General features: G+C 37.8%; 1 protein-coding gene across 1 annotated transcript; it reads left to right on the top strand.

The window, feature by feature from the left end:
- The first annotated feature begins 563 nt into the window (after positions 1-563).
- On the top strand, positions 564-23,855 carry lmo4a (LIM domain only 4a). Its single transcript, XM_042509258.1, has 5 exons — positions 564-720; positions 12,256-12,503; positions 21,123-21,219; positions 21,299-21,457; positions 22,024-23,855. Exons 2-5 carry the CDS (start codon positions 12,262-12,264, stop codon positions 22,030-22,032), a joined length of 507 nt encoding a protein of 168 aa, XP_042365192.1. The 5' UTR covers positions 564-720; positions 12,256-12,261; the 3' UTR covers positions 22,033-23,855.
- The last annotated feature ends 202 nt before the right edge of the window (positions 23,856-24,057 follow it).

Raw genomic sequence — 24,057 nt, 5'->3', positions numbered from 1 at the left:
TTAAGTCATATGTTTCTGTTCAAGGAAGGTGTTATGATGACCTCCATCCACTTCTACTACAAGCATTTGAGTGCTTCTTCTGGGGAAAAAAAAAAAAAAAAAAAACTTTAATGATAAGAGTGATTCATAAGATAGTGAGAGAAAATCACTGCAGCTCCTGCAGCTGCAATGATGATTATGTGACTTATTATGAGGATCCTTAAGTAGGCAAAAGTCCCCGAGCAGTCATCCATTATCCTGACAGGAGGCAAGAGCCCCGCCTCCTCCACAGCGTCAGAGGAGGAGTTAGAAAGCCGTTCAAAGGAGGCAGGAGAACTTAGCTGTGTGTGTGCTGGCCTCTTCTGCTTTTCTGCTCAGGAACAAAGACAGAGGCAGTGCGGGGACTCGACCTGTCAGAGAGCTGCTGCTGTCCACAGACACAGACACAGTGAAGCTCTGTAAATGGGAACAGAGAGGAGGATCTGTCCACAGCACTATCTGCTGCTCTGCTCGGCTTTTTCACACACACACACACACACACACACACACACACACACACACACACACACACACACACACCCGGCGCGTGGACATTACAGCTGCTGAGAAGTTCTCTGGTCTCTCTGTAACATCTGGCTCTTTGCTGCGCTCCAGCTGAAGGCGAGAGAGGCTGCCTTCACTTTCTCAGACTGACAGACATCGACTGTTCAACCCGACGAGCTTCAGCTCCTCAGCAGTAAGGTGAGTGAATCCAGCGCGCCTTCACCTCAGAGTTAGAAACCAACAGACGTCCTGAAGTCTTTTCAACTTCTTACATCTTTGGAAAATCACTCATCTGCACATCACACCTAGAACTAATGTCACACAATAGGAACAGACACTAATATTTGTATCATAATATTATACCATCTTACTAGAAAGAAAATTGGGAAATTAATAACAGCTATAACAATGTAATAATGCTTTCCCCTTCTCTTCCTGTGATAACTTTTGTTGTTGGTATTGTTGTTGTTGTTGTTGTTGGTGGTGGTGGTGGTGGTGGTGTTGTTGTTGTTTTTTTTTTTTCTGGCTTGTTTGAGTCCACATGGTCCGCTGCTAATTTAACGTGACATTGACATATTTTCCTTATCAAAATAATAACACCTGTAGAAATGATATTAATAATAAAAATACCTATGATAATAACAAAACAATAATAATAATAATAACAAGAATATAAAAAAATAATAATAATTCTTTATTAGTATATTATCATTATTATTACTACTACTAATACTAGTAGTAGCAGTAATAATAGTATAATAGTAATTGTAATGGCAGTTTTATTATTATTATTATTATTATTAATAATAATAATAATAATAATAATAATAATATTAATAATATTAGTAGTATTCATCTTAATAGTGTAATTGTTGTTGTTGTTACTATTATTATTTTATTATTATTATTATTATTCATGTTATTGTTCACTTTTATCAACAGTGGTGGTGGTGGTAGATGGGGGAAAATTAAATGTAAATCTGCAGCGGCATGTTTGTTAAGATGAGGAAAGAAACGTCAAAAGCGAGGAGCAACTTATTGACAATTTCTCTAAGTTTGTTCATTAAAAAAAAAAAACATGGACCATTTTCACTGTGTATGCAGCCTGCTTTGCTTACATGAGTCTGCAGCATTGTGAGGACCTTTCTAATGAGACTGCAACTTCAGGCTCCCGTGAGAGAGCACCTCTGCTACAGGAACTGGTTTCCTTGGTGTTCATTAAGAAGAGAGCCATTTTAATGCAACAGAGAGAAAGACAGTGAATGTGTCTCAGTGCCGTACCAGTCTGACCAGCACTCTCTGTGGTACAGGAGACTGTGGTGTCTCTGCTGCCTTCAGTCAGCTGCACTTTTCCCCAGACTTGTTTTAGCGGAGGTTATTTGTTAATTATACCGCAGATGATGAGTGCGTGTGTGTGTGTTGTGTGGTGATTTAATTAGTGAATGTGTAAGAAGGAAGTGGAAAATAATAACCCAATGAAGTGGTGTCATTCTACAGAGTTCCACACATCAGCATCTAGTTGGCTGTTAATGAGGTTGGAAATTGCCACAAAATTGTGCCTTAACTCCAACCTATATGTCACTAAGACAGAGTGGACCAGTGATGACCCAAAGGACTGATCTGTCGAGCCTGTGTACAAGTTTTAAAGCATATGTTATGTATATATCTCTGTGTCCATCTGACACCAATCACCAAGCAAAATAATAGTAAGCAGAGTAATAAAAATTAATGCTCACTGCAGTTTCCCAGAACCCAAGAGAACATCTTCATATTTCTGCAAATGCAGTTTAATAGATATTCAGTGTAGACGGACATAAAAGTAGCAAATCCTCAAATCTGAGTATCATTTCAAGGAATTTTGGCACTTTAGGTTAAAGAAGAACTTAAATCTAATATTGAAACATTATTGCAGAGTAACATTTCTGATGACTGATCAATGATTGGCCCTATTTACCGTGCTAATCTTAAACTGTTTGCTGCTGGACACAGATCCGTCATCATCCTGCAAACACAAACCCTTGCATTTTTAACCCTTTAACACCAGGATCGGCATGAGATTCCTTGTGCTGCATTCAGATACTTTTCACAAGCATTTCAACCACTGAAACCTGAGAAAATTGGTTGGATGTAATTGGAAAACATGTTAGGAATCATTGTGGGCACCAAGAAAAGTCATGCAAATTGAAAACAATAAAAAGAATTAAATTGTAAAAGGAGACAAGGAAGTGATCTGAAAATTAGCTGGGGGAAATTATAAGATTATATATTTAAATTAGGGGAAAGTCTCCAGAAAGCTATGTTTATCATTCCTATAATTGAAATGTAAAATTATGTTACAGAAAAAATAAATTGAAAATATATATATTTATAGTAACATTTTCTCAAGTCTTTTTTTCTTGTTTGTTTTTAATTTAGTTTTCTTGTAACTTTTTACTCATTTCTAGTTGTTTTTTTAGGGCAGTATTCATTGTTAAGCAGCTTATCACCTTCCTCTCATGTTTATGAAAGAAATCACGCCAGTTTGCTCAGGTTTTTAATGGGCTGACTACTACCAGGGTTACTTTTTAAAATGTGAAAACATGGCTAAATATTCCCTTTAAAAAGTCAGAGATACTATGATCCATTACACCACAGGATCACTCAAATTCAAAAAGTGGGGAGTTTCTCACGATGCCTCATAAAACCTCTAATCCAACAAACCTCTGTCTAGAATCAGGCTTGACAGTGGAAACATATCAAATACTTTACCCTTAAATCCATGCCATTAAATACTGTTCCCATTTCAATACAACAGTTCTTCCCGTGTGTGAGGCATCAGTCAGTTGCATTCAGTTTGGGGTAAAATGAGCCATTATTGGCTCTGTCAACGTGAAACCGCATTCAATTCATCAGTGTGTCCAGACTGCAGTGGAATGTGTTTCTCTTCATTATTAGCTCCTGTTTCCACTGACTGCTTCATCAGTCAGTTTATTAGCAGGGCACAACACAAGGACTTCCTTATTCACTAGTCTTTGTTTTGGATGTGAAGGGTTCAAATATCTAAGACAGACAATGGTAATTGGAATAAATTTATCTGTCACTTGAAATCATGTAAGATTTATTATTTATAAGGTTTATTCCAGTGACGTGTAATCCCGTCACTTTCTTCAGATTGAGCATAAACCCTCTGAAATCTGGATCCACATCACTTTTCTTGTGCTGCAATCAGACGCCTTTCACAAGTATTCAAATCTCCGAACGAAGAGAAAATTGGTTTCTTTCAAAAACAAGAGAAAAAAAGGCCATGAGCAACTTTGTGGGAAATGTCCTGAAAATCGCAAGAGAATAGTAAATTAAGATGTTTTTTTGGTTTGTTTTTGTGAAGCTTGGAAAACATTTCCAGAACTATATTTCCAATTACTATGATTATATATTTAAAATCATTCAACAGAATATGTATCATTCTTAATCTTTTTTTTTTTTAATTTTTCCCAGTTTTACTTTGTGTGTTTTTACATTCCCCTTTTTTTCTTTCTGGTAATTTTCTTGTGATTTTCCTGGGTCATTTCTTCTTAAGTTGCTCATTGCCTTTCTCCCATGTTTTTAGAAGAAATTAAACTAACTTGCTCAGCTTTCTAAGGGTTAATAACCGGTCAACTTGCTGGATATGTGTATCTCAGGGGAGGGCGGTCAAATCAGACAGTTTTCATCAGCATCACCAGGAAGTCACATTAACATTTATGATTTTTTAACTGAATAAATTTGTATGTATTAAGTTAACTGCTCTTACTTAGTCACTAATAACTGTTGCTTAAATCCCAACACTGAATATTTTTTGATCTTCAAAAACTGGTGTTTTAATGCAGCCGACTTGCATGTCATCAGACCACATTTTGTCACATGCAGTTCCACCAATAATTCCACGGCAGCTGAGGTGGCTTCTGCTGCTCCGACTTGCACTTGTTTTGTCTCATGCAAAGAAAATTTATAAATAGATAAAATAAAGACAGCAGTCAGTATTACCAGCAGAGTGTACTCAAAGTGTAAAAAGTAAAAGCACTCATCATACAGAAGTCCATATTCTTCTCTGTACTAATATTGTTTTATAATTGCTGCTGCCTTAGTGTGTACGTAGCATTTTAAAGTTGTAGGTTGTAATAAAAAGAGCAATATTCCTTTACAAGTGTAAGTTTCCCGTATGAGTGCTGAACTGTCTGTGGTGTTGCTCTGCCTTATATAGCCCACGCTCTGATAAGCTCCTGCAGCACATCAGTCCTAAAAGAAAATTAATTTTTGAAGAAGAATTACTTTATTTATCCCGGGGAGGAAATCAATTTTTACAGCATTTAAACAGTCACGAAAGATGTTAATTGGAGTTTAAATGTAATCAAGTCACAAGTAAAATGAGTAATGTGTTGCTTAAAAAAAAAGCTCCTTAAGAGAAGGATCTGGAAAAGGAATTCATCTCTGCCTTTTAAACCATGATCCATATATGGTGTGAGGAGGAGAATTTAACCCTTCGACCCTTGAACAAACTGGTAGGAAATGTACCACAAAATGCAAGAAAGTAAAAGCCTTTTTTCTTTTTTTAAAAAGCTAGGGAAAGGTGTCTAGAAAACTGTCATTTATAATGATCATGATTTTATATTCAGAATATGTTGCAGAATTGTTATAGCCTATTTTTAAGCAATTTTCTTTGGATCACCCCCCCCCCCCCCTCCTTTTTTTTAACTTTTTTGTGCTACTTTTTTGTTTATTTTTTTGTCCTTTTTACTAATTTCTTACAGATTTTTGGGTTGTTTTTTCTTCAGTTGCACACTACCTTCTTCCCGTGTTTTTGGAAGAAATCAAGCCAATTTACTCAAGTTTTAAAGTAACCTTGGTCCCCACCAGAACTATATATTTATTCTTTTCTCCTAATATTTTTTCAGTTAGTTCTTTTTTTAAATTTCATTTTACAGGTGATGTCTCCCACTTTCAGCCCCCCTCCCTGTGTTCCAAGGTCAACGCACATAGCTATATTGAGTTGAATTGAATGAATCTCTTTTTCAAACATGTTAAAAAAAGAAGACAAAAGTAAAAGTTCAATGAACAAAAACAAAAAGATTAAAAAAGAATACAAAAAACAACATATACATCAATCTCAATAGCAAATACTCAAGCAACTTAAACATGTTAGAAAATAAGGGAAGAAGTACACACGTATTGTGTGCATACATGTACATTAGCAAAAACAAAGAGCAGACCAAACACTGTCTTAAATAATCTGTAAAAAAAAAAAAAAACATGCAGGATGTGAGTTTATATTGTCAGATTGTAAATTCTTTTCTTTAATGACATATTGCTATGATTATGGTAGTTAAGGGTTACTAGGTTATTTGCTATTGCCAGAGAATAAATAAATTTTCAGTAGAATGATTCAGAGAGCCAAAAGAGATGCAATGTTAGCATTTTTCTGATGGGCTGATAAGTGCACCTCTGATTTTGTCACGCCAAAAATGTCACTAGGCTGGTTTCCATTACACGTTTGCACAAAACTCACACAAAACTTGTGAGATGACTGTGTTTCCACTGAGTGATGTTCTGTGACTTCTCTGGTGATAACATTCCAAGAAGCATGGTGATGGATGTTCAAAACATTAGCAGCTTTATTTCTATTGCAGCCGTCGCACTAGCCGTCATTCCAATCCAAGGCCACACAGGCGTGTTATGGAGCCATAATGGAAAGGCGAGCCTCCCCCATGTATGAGAGATATCTGGGAGGTGATAGTCCACGATTTCACTGAGGAATTCTGGATTCAAAACTTCCAGATGATCCGCTCAACTTTTGAAGAGTTATGTGATGCAATAACACCTCTTGTAGCTCCTGCTGCATCATGGGGGAGCCAGTTCCTACTGACAAGCACATAGCCATAGCACCATGTGACCTAGAAAAGACAAAAAAGTGTTTCCATTGCAGTTTTGTGAAGTATGACTTTTTCAAAGCCCCTGAATACCACCTCAGGCAAGCGTGAATTTTTTTTGTGATAAATGGGACTTTTTTGGAAATTGACGTGTTTCCATTAGGTGTATTTTGTATTCACAATATTAATTTTTGCAGTTTGACAGTAATGGAAACCCGCCTATAGTGATAGGATTGGGGTCGAGTGTTTGCCACACAGTTGTGAGAAAGAGTCTTTAAAAAAAAAAAAAAAAAAAAAAAGACTGTTTTAACTGGCATGGATTCAGCATGGTAAAGGTCACTTCATGGAGGAATTAGAGATTTAAATTAAGTATTTTCTACATATACACAATGCAGCTGTGTATTGTATTGCATTCTTCAAGGATTCAACAGAAAAAAAAAGCTATGGGCTACTTCTTTTAACTTTCCAACCTCTAGATATAGAAAGTGTGGATCCCAGTTTGCGTTCACACTGAAATCTCACCATCACTGCCTCCTCTCTGTGAGGCTGATGTCACATCAAGGCTTTGCTTTGCAGACGATGATTAAATGCAGGATTTGCATTTTAATTGGATAAGAATTGTATCATAGAGCCATTCGGCAGATGTCTTGGAACGTCTTGAATGAACACAGGTGTTTGCATGATGATTACATCGGCTGCCGCTTTGCAATTAGTTTCACTCGTGGCCGAGAATATTGAACTTGTAGTAAGATTAAGGAAATGTTTGGGGTTTTACTGTTAATGGACATGCTGTGTTTGCTGTTGAAGGTTTTCAGGATTCATTAACCGATGCCTCTTAATCCTTTTGGTTGTTTTGTCCTGCTGTACACTTCATGATATGTCTAAACATGGGGCATCAGACTGCTTCTACCAGCAACCAGCTGCACCATCCATATTAAAGCTATTCAGTGACAACAGGAGATAAAAAACTGCAAGTTTTCATGTTAGTAGAGGAGTCCTTTTCTTTCATCCAAAATAGCCCTGGCTTACTTTCACAGGGGTGGAAGCAGTTGTATTACACAGACTCGGCCCGATAATTGATTTCATGGCTGGTGATGTGCCGCCCAGAGGAATCTGGCACTGAAGACAGGAAATAGATGAGGGGAAAAAACAGCAGGTCCACTGAGGGACAGGGTGACATCAGACATCCTGTGCTCTCTGTATGAATCTTGTTTGGTGAGGTGTTTTGCTCCTGATTGTAACAGTGCTCTCAATCTGCTGCTGTCACAGCTCTGGCTGGAGTATGAAGCCATGATGCTGCATGCCAGCTTGCTCCTATAACTCAACGCCAACCTTCATTTAGCATTTTCTTTTTCTTTTTTTCATATCTTTATTATGCACAAACACTCTTAAAGCGATTTCTTAATTCAAACTCTTTTTTTAGCAGTATTTTCTCCTGTTTGTCAACTTCTACACCGTTTAGTCCTGAATGTGTCTAAACTAATGCTGCGTTCAGGGGATGTCGGAAGGTCGGAGATTACGAGTTGGGAAGTCATTCTTCTGATTTCATTGTGTTCATGAGCTTTGAGGTTGTAACGTGGGAAAAACATGGAAGCTACAAAGAAGAAGAAGAAGTTGAAAGCTATTTCCAGTTTATTTATATTTGTATATTTTATTTTTTATATATTATAGATAGTATATTTTTAATATATTTTTATACTTAATATAGGTCATGGGCAACATTGACTTTTGCCCACCATGTTTATGCTTTTATGACCTCAAGTCGGCAACTTGTGTTATACAAAAAAAATGTTGATATCAACGTTAATATACTGGCCTGGCATGCTTTATAGTTCAAAGTTTGCCTGCTTCAGGTAATAGCCGCAGATACTAAAATGTGCAACTACTAAAAGTAAATGATAGCTACAAGGAACAATATAACCAAATATATAATTTTTACTGCCAGTTGTTGACACTGTTTCCATGCTTTGCGCCATTTCTGCTGCTCTGAAACGTCACGCAAATGCCACGAAAAACGTCACAACTCTGCACTCGGGTAACATTGAAATTTCCCAATTTCCCACTCGTAAACATGACTGTCTGGCCACTGATGTGCTCATAACTCGCAAATACAATATTTTAGAGGAGCATGTGAAGGCAACATAAAGGTGGCCTTACTCATGCACTTGTCTCTTCTTTTAAACTGTGACTTTCAGCTCGCAAATGTCAAGGGCTCATGGGAAATGCAGTTTATGTAATGCTGCTAAAGACAGAAATATTTATGGAGTAATCCACATGATCTACTGTTGAAGAAGGCTATGTTCAGAGGGGCAGAGGGATTTTGAATGAAGTTTTCCTACTACTGGCGCAGAACCTGGAAGCTCTGCTTTCACTTTGGCTCTCTAGTCACCAAAGCAACAACCAATGAGGCTCATGAGAAGTGTAGTGTGAAGCATAGCTTCACACACACACACACACACACACACACACACACACTTATTTTTCAGAAAAGATGCATTTAGAATATTTATACCATGTGTTTTATAATAATATAAACCCATGGTTTTGTGTTGATTAACATTTATGTTAATATTAACATAATAGCAAAATATTTGAAATAGGACATCACTGGGGGAAACAGGCTTTTTTAACCAGCAGCTCTGCAGACTTTGCTGTTGTCTATGTAAGTTAGGTTGACTCTTTATAGGTACATCTGTCAGCCAAGTCTGACTTTGTTTTACCAGTCATGAATTTGGATATTTATGATTGATTAATGCAAAGTTGATACTATTTGGGAAAACTACATTACATTTGCAGTAATGATAACATGTTGCTACTCATTATTATTAGATTACATTATTGTTTGTTTATTTATTTATTTTAAGGAAGAAAGATTTGACCAAGAGTTTCTCAGTATGTTTACGTAATGTTAGAAAAAAAATATTGTGTTAGTCTGACTAAAATGGACTTCTAAAATACATGTAAACATGTTATTCTGACTGAAATCGGACTAAATTAAATTTCTCGTAATCACAAACACACACAGATTATTCTGTTGGAAATCAACTTATTCTGTCATGTAAACACATAAGTCGGACTTTAACTGGACTAGGTGTTCTGCACATGCTCCTAGTCGCCATGCCGACCTCCCTAAGTGTTTACAGATAGGGACTGTTCATCACTTATGAGGAGGAAAAGGGAGCTGCAAAACGGTTCAGGCATTTAAAAAAAAAAAGTTTTTTTAATTAAGCAGTGAGGAGGGACTTTTCATTTTGGCTTAGGCGAGGGACATGCAACTTGCAAAGGTAGTATTTTATATACTTTATTTATTCTAAATAAAAACGTGACACCCCAGCCACCCCCCTCCTCCAATAAAGTACAGTCCCACAACACCGGCACGGAAGCTAAGCGATGTCCTGCTGTGGATGGGGCCGCCACAAAACATATTTTAGCCTACTAAAAAAATCAGTATCAGTGTAAGTGTTCACTATAACAGCTGATGGAGGCAGCAACAGAGCAGCAGCTCAGTGGAGTAAAATGACTGTTGTCTAAAAAGTTGGAAAAGAGCTTATTGAATTTAATGCTAATATCAGGAAGATCAAGATTCAAGTGGTTCAATTTAAAAGTGAGACCTGTGAATAAGGTAGATGGACTTACTTTTTCATGTCATTGAACAGATCAGCTCATTCATGAATAAGCCTTCACTAATCGGGAGGTTTGGTCCCGGAGCATGCGGCTGTTTGTGGTTTGAATGCAGCCTTGGGCTTCTTAACATGGTGTTCCTGTGGCTGATTAGAGCCAGGTGTCTCCTCTACAAAATGAGGGTATTGAGGGCAGCCTGCTTCACTGCGGAGGACCAGCTGCTGCAATCTCAAATAATCTTGTGGGAAGGCTCGTCGTAAAGCTAAACATGCCCTTGCTGAAATTAGACGCTCTAGAGGACAAATTGTGCTGCTGTTGCTCATTTGGAAAATGAAATCTAGCCCCGCAATTATTTTATGTTGTTGTTGGCGCTAATTATAAATCATGGAAGCGGCTGAAGAGGCAGTGCTGCTGACTCATTGCTGAGTAGCACACACTGCTACGGCTGTGCTCGGTGTGATTCAAAAGCAATATTATTCCCAGCTGTGCATGAAATCAGTTGAGTTTTGTCATGGAAAAATGAAGAAAGGAGAAATACAGAAAATGTTGCCTGATGGCACATATGTAACACTGTTTCCACCGGCAGCTATAGCTACTTTACTGTTATAACCTTTTCTAAATCTTTTTTTTTTTAGTTTGGGTTTTGTTTCCTCAACATTTAAAAGAAATGATGAAGAAATGAGTGGCTGAATCAAATGAGGTACATTTCCAGAGTGTGTATGCCTCGATATCCTATCACAGAGCTGCTCAGCTTCAGAGCGCCTCCTCTGGGGACGTATTATCAAGTTAGAATAAGAGTTATTTGCACACCCAAAAAGGCATGTGTGTGGTTTTGTTTCAGTTGGACACAACTTTGGACTTGTTTGGTGTAAAATAGCAACTCTCTGATGTGTGTGTGTGTGTGTGTGTGTGTGTGTGTGTGTGTGTGTGTGTGTGTGTGTGTGTTTGCTTTCCTGTCAGGCTTTCACATTCCCATGCCCCCACAAGTAAATAGCCCCAAGCTTTTTTTACCAGGAAGTTCCAAAAGCAATCGATTGGATCTGGTGCCAAGAGCCACATTTGGGAAGACATGTTTCTGTTTGTTGTAATTTTCTCTAAATTCTCCACACAGTGAATGTACTGAGGATAAGATGTGATAACTTGAATCAACTGTTTTTCTGAAGTGTGGAAAAAAAACAACCTAGATTAATCTGACATAATTTATCTAGATGTTTAAAATAGGACTTCTGTAAATGTTGACTACTCATTTAAATGATAATTAAGCAAATATGCCAAAAATTTACATTTCAGATTCTCCAATGTGATAATTTGCTCACTTTAAAATCTGAAAAGTTGTTAAAAATAATTTTGGAAAACGATTGCCTTCAAAAAAGGAAAGTAAATATAACTAATAATCTTAATTTATGTGAAGTTTACTCAAAATTAAGCTGTATTTACTTAATTTTGCGACGTTTTTGCAATTTTCTAAGTGTTTGCAACTTCATAAATCAAGTTAATCTGACATTTGACATCTGACATTTGAAGAGTTAAAATTTGGAAAATTAATAAATATTTAATTTTATGATTAGGACTGATCTTGTTTTTTTTTTTTTTTAATAAATTCAGTTGCCCTAGAAAGTTATATTAATGTATGTTACATTATTTTAAAGCCTGATTTTGAAAAATGTATTTTGTATGAGTATGGTATGAGTATTTGACACTACACAAAATAATAATGTATAATATATAATGTAATAATAATGTATGAAAATCAATGTTGCTGCAAATCATTGACATATCCTAGGCTGTGGTTATTTAAAAATAACCTACTTTGCATGTAGTATTTTGAAAATAATTCATTTTGTGTGGGTGTGTGTAGTTGGGGGGAGGGTTCATCTAAAAACATGGTGGCATCATGACAAAAGCCTGGCATTTAAAGGGTTAAAATTCTGAAAAATTAATTAATATTTGATATTTATGATTAGGACTCATGCTGGTTAAATATTAACTAAAACTAAAAAATAATATCAATGCATAATATTTTTTTAAATCTTGATTTTGTGCATTGTGCATTTTGTGCGCAGAGCGATACAGGTGTGTGTCTCATATTAAAGCGGGCTCTAAGGGTTAAATTAAGCAGTTTGTACCTCTTCATTTAAGGATGCCATATATTAAACTGTTTAAACTGAATATTTCCACTGTCCTGTTTTGATTGTTTAATCCTTTTTTGTGCCTCTTGTCCCATCTCCAGGTTGCTATGGTGAACAGCAGGGTGGAGGCGCCCACGGTGGCAGTGATGGGCGGTGGCGGGGGGACAGCGGGCAGGTTGTGCGCAGGATGTGGAGGTCGAATCGCAGACCGCTTCCTACTCTTTTCCATGGAGCGGTACTGGCACACGCGATGCCTCAAGTGCTCATGCTGCCACGCTCAGCTGGGCGAGTACAGCAGCACCTGCTACAGCAAAGGAGGCATGATCCTCTGCAAGAATGACTACATCAGGTGAGTCTTGATCAGCTTTGTAGACAGTCAGTGGAGACAGTTAGAAAAAGTTGAATTATTGCATCAGTTTGACTAAAACCGGACTTTTAAAATTCAAGTAAACATGTTAGTCCCACTGAAATCAGACTAAAATTAATTTCTCGAAATCGGACTAACACACCCAGATAATTTAACTGGAAGTCGAGCTACTATGTCATGAAAATGCCTTCGTCGGACTTTAACTCGACTTAGGGTTGTGCTTGTGCTCCACGTTGCTGCGCTGGCCTCCATTGGTGGTTAAGGATAGGAAAAAATGGATCAGGCATTTTTAAACAATGGAAGCACTGAAGAGGGACTTGTGTTTTTAATTTTGGATCAGGTGAGGGACAAACAACTTTCTAGTGCTGTATACAAGGACAAGGACAGTAGTCCAATTAAATGACCTAATTAAGCTATCCCTAACCACCATATAAGGCCGGCGCCATGACTAGGAGCACGCACAGAATGCCTAGTCCAGTTAAAGTCACACTGAGGTGTTTACATGACAGAACAGCTCGACTTCCAGTCACATTATCTGGGTGTGTCAGTCTGTTTTCAAGAAATTCTATTTACCCTAATTTCAGTTGGACTAACGTGTTTACATGTATTTCAAAAGTCCAGTTTGAGTCGGACTGACACAATAATTCGACTTTTCTAACATCATGTAATTGTACTGGCTGTATGTGACCCCATATCAGGCACAGAGCTCTGGTCCCACAGCAGCAGTCTCATGATAAACAGAGAGAGGGAAGGCTGATTGAATCAATATGGTGCGTGCAGCTCTATAATGAAATGAGATTTTGCCCATTTTAAGAAGTCAAATATGAGGTTAAGTTGCGGTGACTGGACAAAATTGCAAGGTTGTGCAGAGTTCACAAGAACTGGATGAATTCACGCTAACTGTGTGTGATCGTATTATTTCAAAATACTGGAAGGACTGGAACACCAACATATAATTACATACACAGCATTTTTACTCTTAGCATGGTTAGTCGCTTTTTTTGCATGCAATTCAGTTTGCTTACATCTGTCAGGGTCAATCAAATGATATCCTGCAAGTTCACCAAGCCTGCAGAGGCAAGGTAGCAAGAGAAGGCAGCTCGAAGAGAAGAGAGTGCTAGACTGTGAGGACAGTGGACAGCAAACTGCAGGAAATAAATGCAGCCAATCAGAATTCTAGAAAAATGTTTACATGATGTTCCTGAAAAACTAAGAGCCCTGTTTGGCGTATCCTCATTTATAATCTCATCACATCAAAAAATATCTGCAGACAGTAATGATCCTGTTTTTTGGTCATACTCAGACTCTACCTTGCTATTCCTAGTCTAAATCTAGTATGTAAACATTTGTCATTATGAGTTCATTTTGCCTCATTAGTGAATGTGAGTAACATTGTTTATGTCTGATGACAGAAATAAACAGGGGGGGGGGTCAGCATGGTCATGTTAAAGGTCATGTTAAAATGGTATAGCAAACATTGCAATGGTGAACATATGTGTGTGTGTGCGCACAGTCAGTGTCTATGACTAGTGCAACACAGACAGAGATTTTGTGGGTGCCCACATGTCCGGGGTGAATGCTGGGCTGGATGTTGAAAGCTACAGCTGAAGGCCTGCTGAGGAGGAGCTGACACACAGCAGACTTTGTATATCAGGCCAGGAATAATACGGTGGCTTTCAGGACCTCGCTTGTGAAATAAATAAAGTTCTCAGTGTACACTCAGATTACACCACAATCTGCAGTGATATCCACTATGTAGTCCTGAGAGGCCTGCTGTGTATTGAAGAAATTCCACATTTAGTCCATAAGTAAAATGAGTCAGCAGATGTTTATTCAGGTGCATATATATCAAAATGCCCCTGATTAATATTTATATGGTATTACAGTGGCGTTATTCCAAATTAGAAGTTGGATGTAGATAAGTTCCTGATGTTTTTGTGACTAACTCCATGTTGAGTTTTTTCATACTCATCCAAATCAAAGTGGTTCTTATGTAGGGCTGGGCGATATGGTTTTAAAATAATGTCCCAATATGTTTTGGCTATATCATGAAATTAAACTACAGTTACAAATAAAGTAGCTACTACCATAAAATAGTTACATAAACTACAGTTATAAAAAAGTTTAATAAAATACTGTTATAATGTTCAATAAAATAAAGTTAAATCAAGTACTGTTATAGTAAAGTTGAATGAAGTTGAATAAAGTATTGTTATAATTTAATAAATCAAAAGGGAACCCATGGTGCTTTTATTTTGCGTCATCTAGGGCAGGAAGTGTCGATGTTTTTGCTGTCGAATTGAGGCTTTCGGTCAATGGTTGGATGTCAGTGTTTGCAGACGGTTAAACAGATACCACGGCTTCAAAGGGTTAGTATGGTTGGCCGTTCATTTATTCATTTCTGTGGCAGTGGTGCAAATAAAGAGCTCATAAATGTGTATTAAAAGGTTTCTAAAGTGGGTACATGGTGTACATTTGCATTTTTTATTTTGTTTGGTGAACTATTGCTGCAGCACATGTTGCTCATGTTATCAGACTGCTCTCTGGCCCTGTGGATCTGTCTCGTCCAATCACGTCTTTGCTTGAGACCCACAGCAAAGTTAGTGGGAGCTGAGGTGGACCACAATGTCCTGACCCAAGGCCTGGTTCATGTCAGGTCCTCAGATTCCTGCCCTTCATGCCAGTAAAGCAGGATGAGATGTAACCGAGCCTTAAGAGGAGAGAGTGTGTGTGTGTGTGTGTGTGTGTGTGTGTGTGTGTGTGTGTGTGTGTGTGTGCGTGCGTGCGTGCGTGCGTGCGTGCGTGCGTGCGTGCGTGTGTGTGTAGGGGAGGGGGGTTAATTAAGGAGAACAGGAATCCTCTGAGGCGCACTCATTAAATGACTGTTTGGATTAAGATAAAAAATTCATTACTCTGTGCAGTCATTGAAAGCGAGAGACAGAGAGCACCCAAACCAGTCAAGTCAGTGTCACACGGCATCAGTTTCACAAGAGCTTGTAATGATGACAGAGGCTTCCTATTAAAAGTTGAACCTGCTGCAGTTCAGGTGCTGACATGCTTCCAGCCTGTGGAAGATAAGGACTGACTGCTGCTGTGTGCCGCCGCATTCTTCTTCTGTGCAGCTTTTATGTGCCTCAACATTAATGTGCTCTTGCGCTCATGTGCTGTTGTTCCCAGCTGTTGTTTAAAGCAGCAGGAATTGCTGTGCACGTATTGTATATACTGTGAAAAAGTTAACCCTGAGCACATTGGTTTGATTTCTTTAAGAAAAAAAAAACATGTCAAAGGCAATGAGCAACCTGGTAAAAAAAAAAAGTTCCACAAATTGCAAGTTATCAGTAGATTTAGACATTTTTTAAAAGATAGGAAGAAATAGGTAAAAAAAAATTCTAAAGAAAATATCTGGCGAAAAAAGAAAAAAATGATGACAAAACTATATTTCTGATTAGTATAATTACATTTAAAATTATGTCACACATTTATATAGTTTTAAGCACTTTTTGCCAAGATCTTTTTGCTATGTTTTTTTAAACTTTCTTATTTGTTTTTCTTTTCTTTTTTTAAACAAATATTCAGGTAAATTTCTACTTACTTACATTTTTTATCATAAAATCATAAAAAAATAAATGTTTTTTTTCTTCAAAATTATTATAATTATTATAATTTGAGGTCATGTTGTTTGTGTATTTTATTTTGTTTTATTTCATTTTTAACTAATTTTCAGGTAATTACTTTTTTAAAATAATTTCTCTTCTTTGTGTCACTTCTTCTCAAGTTACTCATTGCCGCTTCTCTTAAGGTTTCAAAGGGTTAAACATGACCAAAGTTTCTTTTGTTTCTTTTAGGCTTGGGGAGTTTGTAAAATTTTATACTTTTCAATGGGATATAAGGTATATGATGGTATAGGTGTGCAGCACTAACATTCCCACCCTCACTTGATAGCGCTACTCACTTTAAGCTTAACTAATAAAAACACAACAGAAACGCACAAAATTTAAAAAAGAGAAATATTCTCACAACTATTTTCCTTATTAAATAGAAAAATACTACACTTTTTGAATTCAACTTTGAACTCTGGCGGTGCGTGCTGTGCACTATACACAATGAGTTCAATAAAAAGAGGAGTGCCTATATTTATGACGGTAGTGAAAAACATACCATTGGGATTTCTAAACAACCGTGTATCCGTGATACCACCCAGGCCTAGTTTCCTTTCGTTAGGTGCACTGAAATCTAGATGGCCTTGTAAATAATGACCTCAAAGTGCCACATAGGGATATCAGGATTAACCGGTTTTGCCATAATCACAGTAACATAATATCAGAGTTCATAACTGTGAATCCTAGAAGCTACGTTATCTGCGGTGCCCTGATTCTTGCATTGTTGCCCTGTGAAAACAAATCTTGCAAGTCATGTGGTATGCATGCGTGCAGTGACATATTCTCTAGATACATATCGTGTGTGTTGTGCTGGTTTGTTGTGTGTGAGAGTGTCATACCGCTCACCTAAAGCATTGAGAAGAACTGTGGTTAAAGGATCAGAGGAAGTTACATTTCAGCCTCATACATGCCAAAAAACTTAAATGAGCAGTGTGGGAGCTATAAATAGATATTTGCAAAATGACAAGGGAGTCTTTGTAGAAGCTGGCATGCCAGTTTGCAATGCATGCCATTAAAAAAGTGACCTCAAAGGGGTCCAACACTTCCAATATGTTCCTACATCTTTAAGATAATTTTCTTGCCCTTAATGCCAAAGTCAAGTAAGAAAAAAAAGTAATATTCTTTATAGCTTATTCTCATTAAACCATTATAAATTATCTTTAAGTAGCCAAATGTTACACTATAAAAACTAACTGGATATAGTTGATCATAATAATTAATATAATAATTAGTGAATGAGTGTATGTATGGCTAGCCTGTTCTCATTCCGAAGTCCTTAAATGTTGCTGTATGTTGTTATGATATGCCGCCAGACGGCACCTGTCAGGGCAGTCAGTTAAGAACACAGCTGGATGAAACCTGTGGTGCCCACATGCTACACCGCTGGATGGCATCAGGTTGAAACGTTGCCGGTAACAATGTGATGTAAGGAGCACAAGGGTGCCTTATGGGCAGGCAGGAGGAGCAGTGGATGGGTCTGACAAATCCTGGACTTTCACCAAGCGTTTCCTGTCTAAATGTGATGTTTGTTGCCTAAACCTAACCATTCGTGCTTTTGTAGCGACATCTGGAATGTCAGTGGAAGATGCAGAAGGATACCTGCAGTGTAATATGAAGTCCACTGACAAAGCGTCAATATGTGATGACTTGGGATGGGAATGTGCTGGTGCGGCAATAGCAGATGACTTTCTTTTAAATGCGCCCTTCGTATCATTCAGAGTCCCCTTTGTCCCCTGGTTAGCTGCTTCACAAGGTTTTTGCAGGTCCATGAGTGCAACGAAGGCAGATATCTCTAACTAACTTCTTTTTTTCCACACCAGCAATTTGTGACTCACTGGATGGATAATTGTTCTGCTGATCTATTCAAGACTGATAATATCCATTCAATGGATGATAGGAGCGGCTATATGTGAGTGAATGCAAACTTTTAGACCAAGCACAATGAATGCTTAATTTCATTTTCAATGCACCCGTTCTGCAAGTTCTTCTGCTCCGTCTTTGCTCGGAGTGCACTCTTCACTCTGAGAGTGTGGTGCAGTCAGTCACCAACAGCACTCCAAAAATCTGTTTGTGGTGATTTTTTTAAAGGTGGTGGGCCACCACAGATAAATGAATGTGTGGGAAACTCTATATAACATAATAACTGTTATTGTTATTGTTAACTGTGAAAACCATTAAATAATGTGACAATAATCTTGATATCAAAATATTGTGAAAAATCCACATGGCGTTGGTTGCTGGCATCACATGAACCACGGCATGTGAAGGTAACACAAATCCCACAGCCATTAACTGTGATGAGCTTTTACAGCAGAGCAGCTTCGCCACATTCAGCCTGACAGAAACCAATGAAAAAGTAGTTTCTGCCGGAGGCTGAGTTTCAATAGACCTTAAAAATGAGAGCGGCTGTGTGTTACCAGCTGTGTATTTCACTTGTGTGTATCTCAGCACAGAGAATGTGTGCTGTGATTTGTTGTCGGTCATTTGGACTGAAAACAGCATTGTGTTAAAACAACACAAAGGTCTGTGTGAGTGTTGGCGTGTTGTTTCGGGTACCAGTGAGAAGATGAAATACCCAGGGAAACTGGTTTGAGTAATGGATCCACTGGTTTTAAAGCTAATCAGGTGCCAAACACACACTTTGGTTAGGAAAGGTTTGATGGTGGCAGTCACACAGCTGCAGGAGGAGCACATCTACTCCTACAAAGACTTCTACACAACATTTGAGTCCAAACCTACAATATATTAACCCTTTGAAACTTAAGCAGATTGGCTGGGTTTCTTTCAAAAACATGGGAAGACAGCAATGAGCGATGAACTAAGACATTTCCAAAAGAATTACCAAAAATATAGTAAAAAAAGTACTGCAAAATTCCTTTAATAAAATTTAAAAAAAAAAACAAAAAACATACAAAAAAACCAAACAAACAATGATCGTCTCATGCTTGTGGAGGGGAATACTTAAAAAAGGGGGGAAGTGAATTTGTATGGCTAAAAACATAAAAAAATACACTAACGCCTATCAGTTTGGGCCTTCTTCAGGGTGTAGTGACACAGCAGGTGGGTTTCCATCACAGATTTGCACAAAACTTAAGCAGTATTTTGGAAATTTCAATAAAACACATCTGCGTTTCAGTTCAGTAATATTATTTTCCTCTCGCGATAACATTATGAAGCACGGTGATGGATGTTCAAAACATTGGCAGGTTTATTTCTATTGCAGCCACTCGATAAAGCCAATCTAATATTGCCTTATTTCTTTGTCTTGTATAAGAGTTAAGAAGATCTACGCCATGTTTTGTAGAATGTCATGTGACTTTGTTGTACTTCTTATTTGGGTTTAATGTCAGTTGGCATCCATAAAGTCGCATTACAGACACCAATTGTTGCAAATCAAATGATCTATAAAAGGGAAAAAGTGTTTACATTGCAATTTTCGTGAAATATGGCTTTTTCAAATACCACCTCTTGTGAGTGTAAAATCTTTTTTTCAAAATTGACACGTTTTTCCATTAGGCAAATTTTTTATTAGCAATTTCAGTTTGCGCAATTTGAGGGTTAATGTAAAACCTGCCTACTGAGACAAGGAGAGTGATTATAGTTGCAGTCACCACATATGTGCAGTGGTGAAAGCTTACATTTTTTTTCTGTCTTCGAGAGGCAAAACACAAGAAACACAACAGATACAAAACTGAGAAAACAAAAAAACAGGGCCTCTCATAGACTATGAAAATCCTCACTAAGACACCAACTTTAAAATGTTGTATTCAAAGCAATCACATTATCATCACATCATAATAATCAAGTGGTTAAAAAAAACACGCAACCATTATTTTTTTTTAACCTTATTTAATACAGAGAACATAAAAAATAGCTATTGATTGGTATTGATCCTTGTGTTTTGTGTTTCAAGTCCTGTGATTGGGTGAGGCCAGACCCAGCCTGGCTGCGCTGTTAGGTGCTGTTTGAAATTAAAAACCTATTGTTATGAAATATCTCTATGAATTTTAAGCGATACGTCTGCCATTATTATCATTGCAAACTACATCCAGTATTTGACATATGAAAACAGAAAGTCTGACAGGCATAGCAAAGCTAATCTGAGGGGGTGGGGCTTAGAGAGCAGTTAAATCAGTTTGGTCTCAGTTACCTGCTATGGAATCTCTATGGTATTTTAGACTTTTTGTTGGATCTTAGCTGGAAATTCCAAGATTAAACAAAAATACACAATCTTCACACAAGATTGAAGAATGAAACGTGTGTAAAATGTGCCAAACAGTCCCAAGGGGTTATAATGAATTCGTAGATGGAAAATTAAATGAAAAGTTTAAAGTTTAAAAGTTTTAAAGTGATACTAAGGCATTCTCTCTGGGCTTGAAAGATGGCTGTAAGAAAGAATTGTAGTTTGTAACTTGTAACAGCAAATTATCAGTTTGATTTCCTGTCACTGATACCCTTTTTCTTTGCGGTGGTTCTTTCTCTTTATTTATCTCTAACTTATTCAGTCTCTCTTTCAAACTCAATGCAGATTAATTTAGATCAATGTTTTAGTGCTTCTTGGGAGGAGATTGATGACGGCTTGTGATTGCATCTCGCTGGAGCTAAAATTAATGCATTCACATGGGTGTTGTTTCTTTCTAATGGCCATCAGAGCTGGAGGCAATAAATACCTGTGTCTACTGCAGAGTCATTTGGCCCGGGTTTGAATGCCAATCAAATGCATTCCCATTGTATTAAAAGCCAGATATTTGTGAGCATTAACAACTTTTTTGTGCAGTGGGAAAGAGACTTCAAATCAGATAGTCATGAAATGATCAGTTACTTGTCAGAAACATCATTCAAATTACCAACATGTTGTGAGTTCCATTGGACAGCAAAGCTGTTGTTGCAATAGTGTTAAAATAGATGAAGTGACAGACCTGTGATGTGTTTTGATTCACAGGCTGTTTGGACACAGTGGGGCCTGCAGTGCTTGTGGACAGTCTATACCTGCTAGTGAGATGGTGATGCGAGCACAAGGCAACGTGTACCACCTGAAGGTGAGTTGGATTATGTAATCGTATCACTCAACGTTAATCTTCATAACTTGACAATTTAATGCTGTCTTTTTTTCCCCAGTGTTTTACGTGTGCGACCTGTAGGAACCGCCTGGTGCCTGGCGATCGCTTTCACTACATCAACGGGACGATCTTCTGTGAACATGACCGGCCGGGAGGAGGTCTGCTCAGTGGTCATCCAACTCCACTGCAGGCCAACAGCATGATGCCCGACCAGAAGGTAAGGAAGTGATGTACTTTTTATAATGAGCGTAAAGAAGTAATGTAGGGCAACAAGACGTACATCTCAGTATAGCAGGCTGTCTTCTGTTGGAAGTTCCGTTGGACATTTTGGCTTGGTATGAATTAAGTTTCATCCAAATGTAACACAAAATTCAACTAAATTTATTGCAAATTTACAATGAAAATGCAAATAAATGTGCATTCTATCATCTGCTGTTCTGGGAATATTATGAAGGGGACCTATTGAAATATGCAGCTGGTGGAGTAATCCTCCAGCTGTGAGATGGCACAACATGATGATGTAATTAAAGAAGCTACAAGCAAATCTCAGTTTTTTTGTGCACAAACTAAGAATAGGCATAATAACAGGTGAATGGAAATACACTTAAGGCTGAGTCGTAGTTGTATGTAGGTTCTACACAGAGCCTACGCAAGTGGCCTACTCATTTGTGAGCATTTACACGTGTGCACTGATGTGTCTGTAAATACTGCATTTCAATATGGTGTGAAAAGCACAGATGTTAACCCATGACATTTACAACCTTTTCTCTCCATTGTTTACAGGTGTGTTGAAGAAGAGGATGGAAAACCAAATGTGTGCCTTCTCCCCCACCTTTCTCCTCTGTCCCTCCTTCACCCTCCCCCTTGACCTGTAAATCCTGCCATTGGTTAACCCCCCTGCAGTCTGATGGACTGTCCCTCCACAGTCTGGATAAAGCCATTACTGCTCCTCCTTTAGATTCCAACATCCCAACACAAACTGGCCTCTCTGAGTGGTCCGTGAGGAGAGAAATCTGGACAAGTGCAGTGCTCTGATGGAGGGCTGAGGATGCTGAGGATGGCTGGAACTGATTTATACAATAGACTTTTGTCTATTGTGAACTGTGGCAATATTACAGCAAGAAGTGGCTATTGGGGGAAAAATAGACTGTGGGGGAATTCTCCAATTCGTGTGATTCCAACAGAATCATTCATCGTCTTTACCCGGCTATCGAGTAACAGTGGACATTGAACACTAAAGATAGACTGACCACAATGTGATTCCTGCAGGAGCTGAAACATACTTCCAAAATTACAAAGACACATACATACTGTAGTTCAACCTTTTCTTTGGTTTATAGAAAAAATGTATGGATCTCCTGAGTAAGTCTCTTGTATTCAATAAACATGTTAGTGTCTTGATTGTCCCATTGCAGTAATAAAGGGCCATATCAGAGTTTTCTTCCTGTTCTAGCCCAATAACTGCAAATTGTGTGCACCATAAATTCTCAAATAGTGGCCCGGGCCTTTATTCATGAGAAAGAACCAAGTCTTTGTTAGACACAGGCTTTTATTTTTAAATTTGCCCTCTTCCCCAGTTAATGCAAATGCAGCATCTCTGCCATGTTAACCCTTTAGCATGTTAAATTAAATGTCCATATCCACTGGACACAGTGCATTAGTACAGCATGAGTCATGTCAGGCCCTCAAGTATGTACCATGAATGAAATTCTACAGAATTTTAACATTAAAAGTCTTGTGGCTTTCCCCTAATAGACAGCCTTTTAACACTTCCCCAGCCAGAGTATTATTATTATTATTAAGTTGGTCTTTCAAGAACCCAGAATATTTAATGTCTTGAATATATGAACACTGACTACATCAAAATAAAGAACAAATCTTCTGTTTTCATACACACACAAAGAAATATTCTATCTTCTTCCATTCCTTAATCAACACCTGAATTCGTGCATTTTCAACAAAACGTACTTTCTGACAAAAAGTGGGGAAAATCGGATTTTCGTTTAAAAAAAAAGTCATTTTAAAGAGCACGTTCCCTATCTGAATAAGTTGCCAAATGTGTCTCTTGTTGCTTTTTTAAATATAATGTCACTGAGGAGGTCTGTAAAAGCCACTAAATAGTGATAAAGTCGACAAGTTAATAGTCCACTCTTCCTGTTACCCTGGGATCGTCTTGTTTGTTTGGTTTTGGACATGGAAATGTTGTTCCGTTGCACAGCGTCAGCAGTACAGTACTGTACAGTAACAGCACCTGTACAGTGAAAACACCAATTTATGAAAAATATCGTCAATGGCAAGGAAACGTGTTGTAAATGACAGAAAAGTGTTAATGTAAAAAAGTCGCTAACACAGCTACATTGCCAAAATAAGTCCAATAGACAACAGTCAGATAGGTTGAAAACAAAACCTCAGCTTCGTCAAACCTGGATGAAACAATGAAAGCAAGCAGTTAAATTTTTTACTTAAACTGTTGTAAAGGTCCATCACAGTTTACAGCGCAGTTGTTCTTTTGTACTTGTGGTTTTTCTCTGCAGTTTGTGGTTATTTGAGATGTTACAGGAGTGCTGACTTTCAGTTTGACCTCCAAATAAAGTGGTTGAGATCATTTGGAAAAAGCTCGTTTCTGATTGCCTAACTACACATATCTCTCCATTCTGAGATCCTTACCACCATGTGGTTGACATTATATGCTGTTTTTAAAGCCAATAGTGATGACCCAAGATATCATAAAATAAGTCACAAATTAAGATAAACTGTATATTTGCTTATACATTATCATTGTGAGCATACTCAACTTTCTACCAATGCAATTAGATT

Source organism: Plectropomus leopardus, chromosome 20, assembly GCF_008729295.1.
Source record: "Plectropomus leopardus isolate mb chromosome 20, YSFRI_Pleo_2.0, whole genome shotgun sequence".
In the NCBI taxonomy this organism is placed as follows: Eukaryota; Metazoa; Chordata; class Actinopteri; order Perciformes; family Serranidae; genus Plectropomus; species Plectropomus leopardus.
Note: the sequence above shows the minus strand (reverse complement) of the source record. Positions and strands in the feature narration are given on the sequence as shown.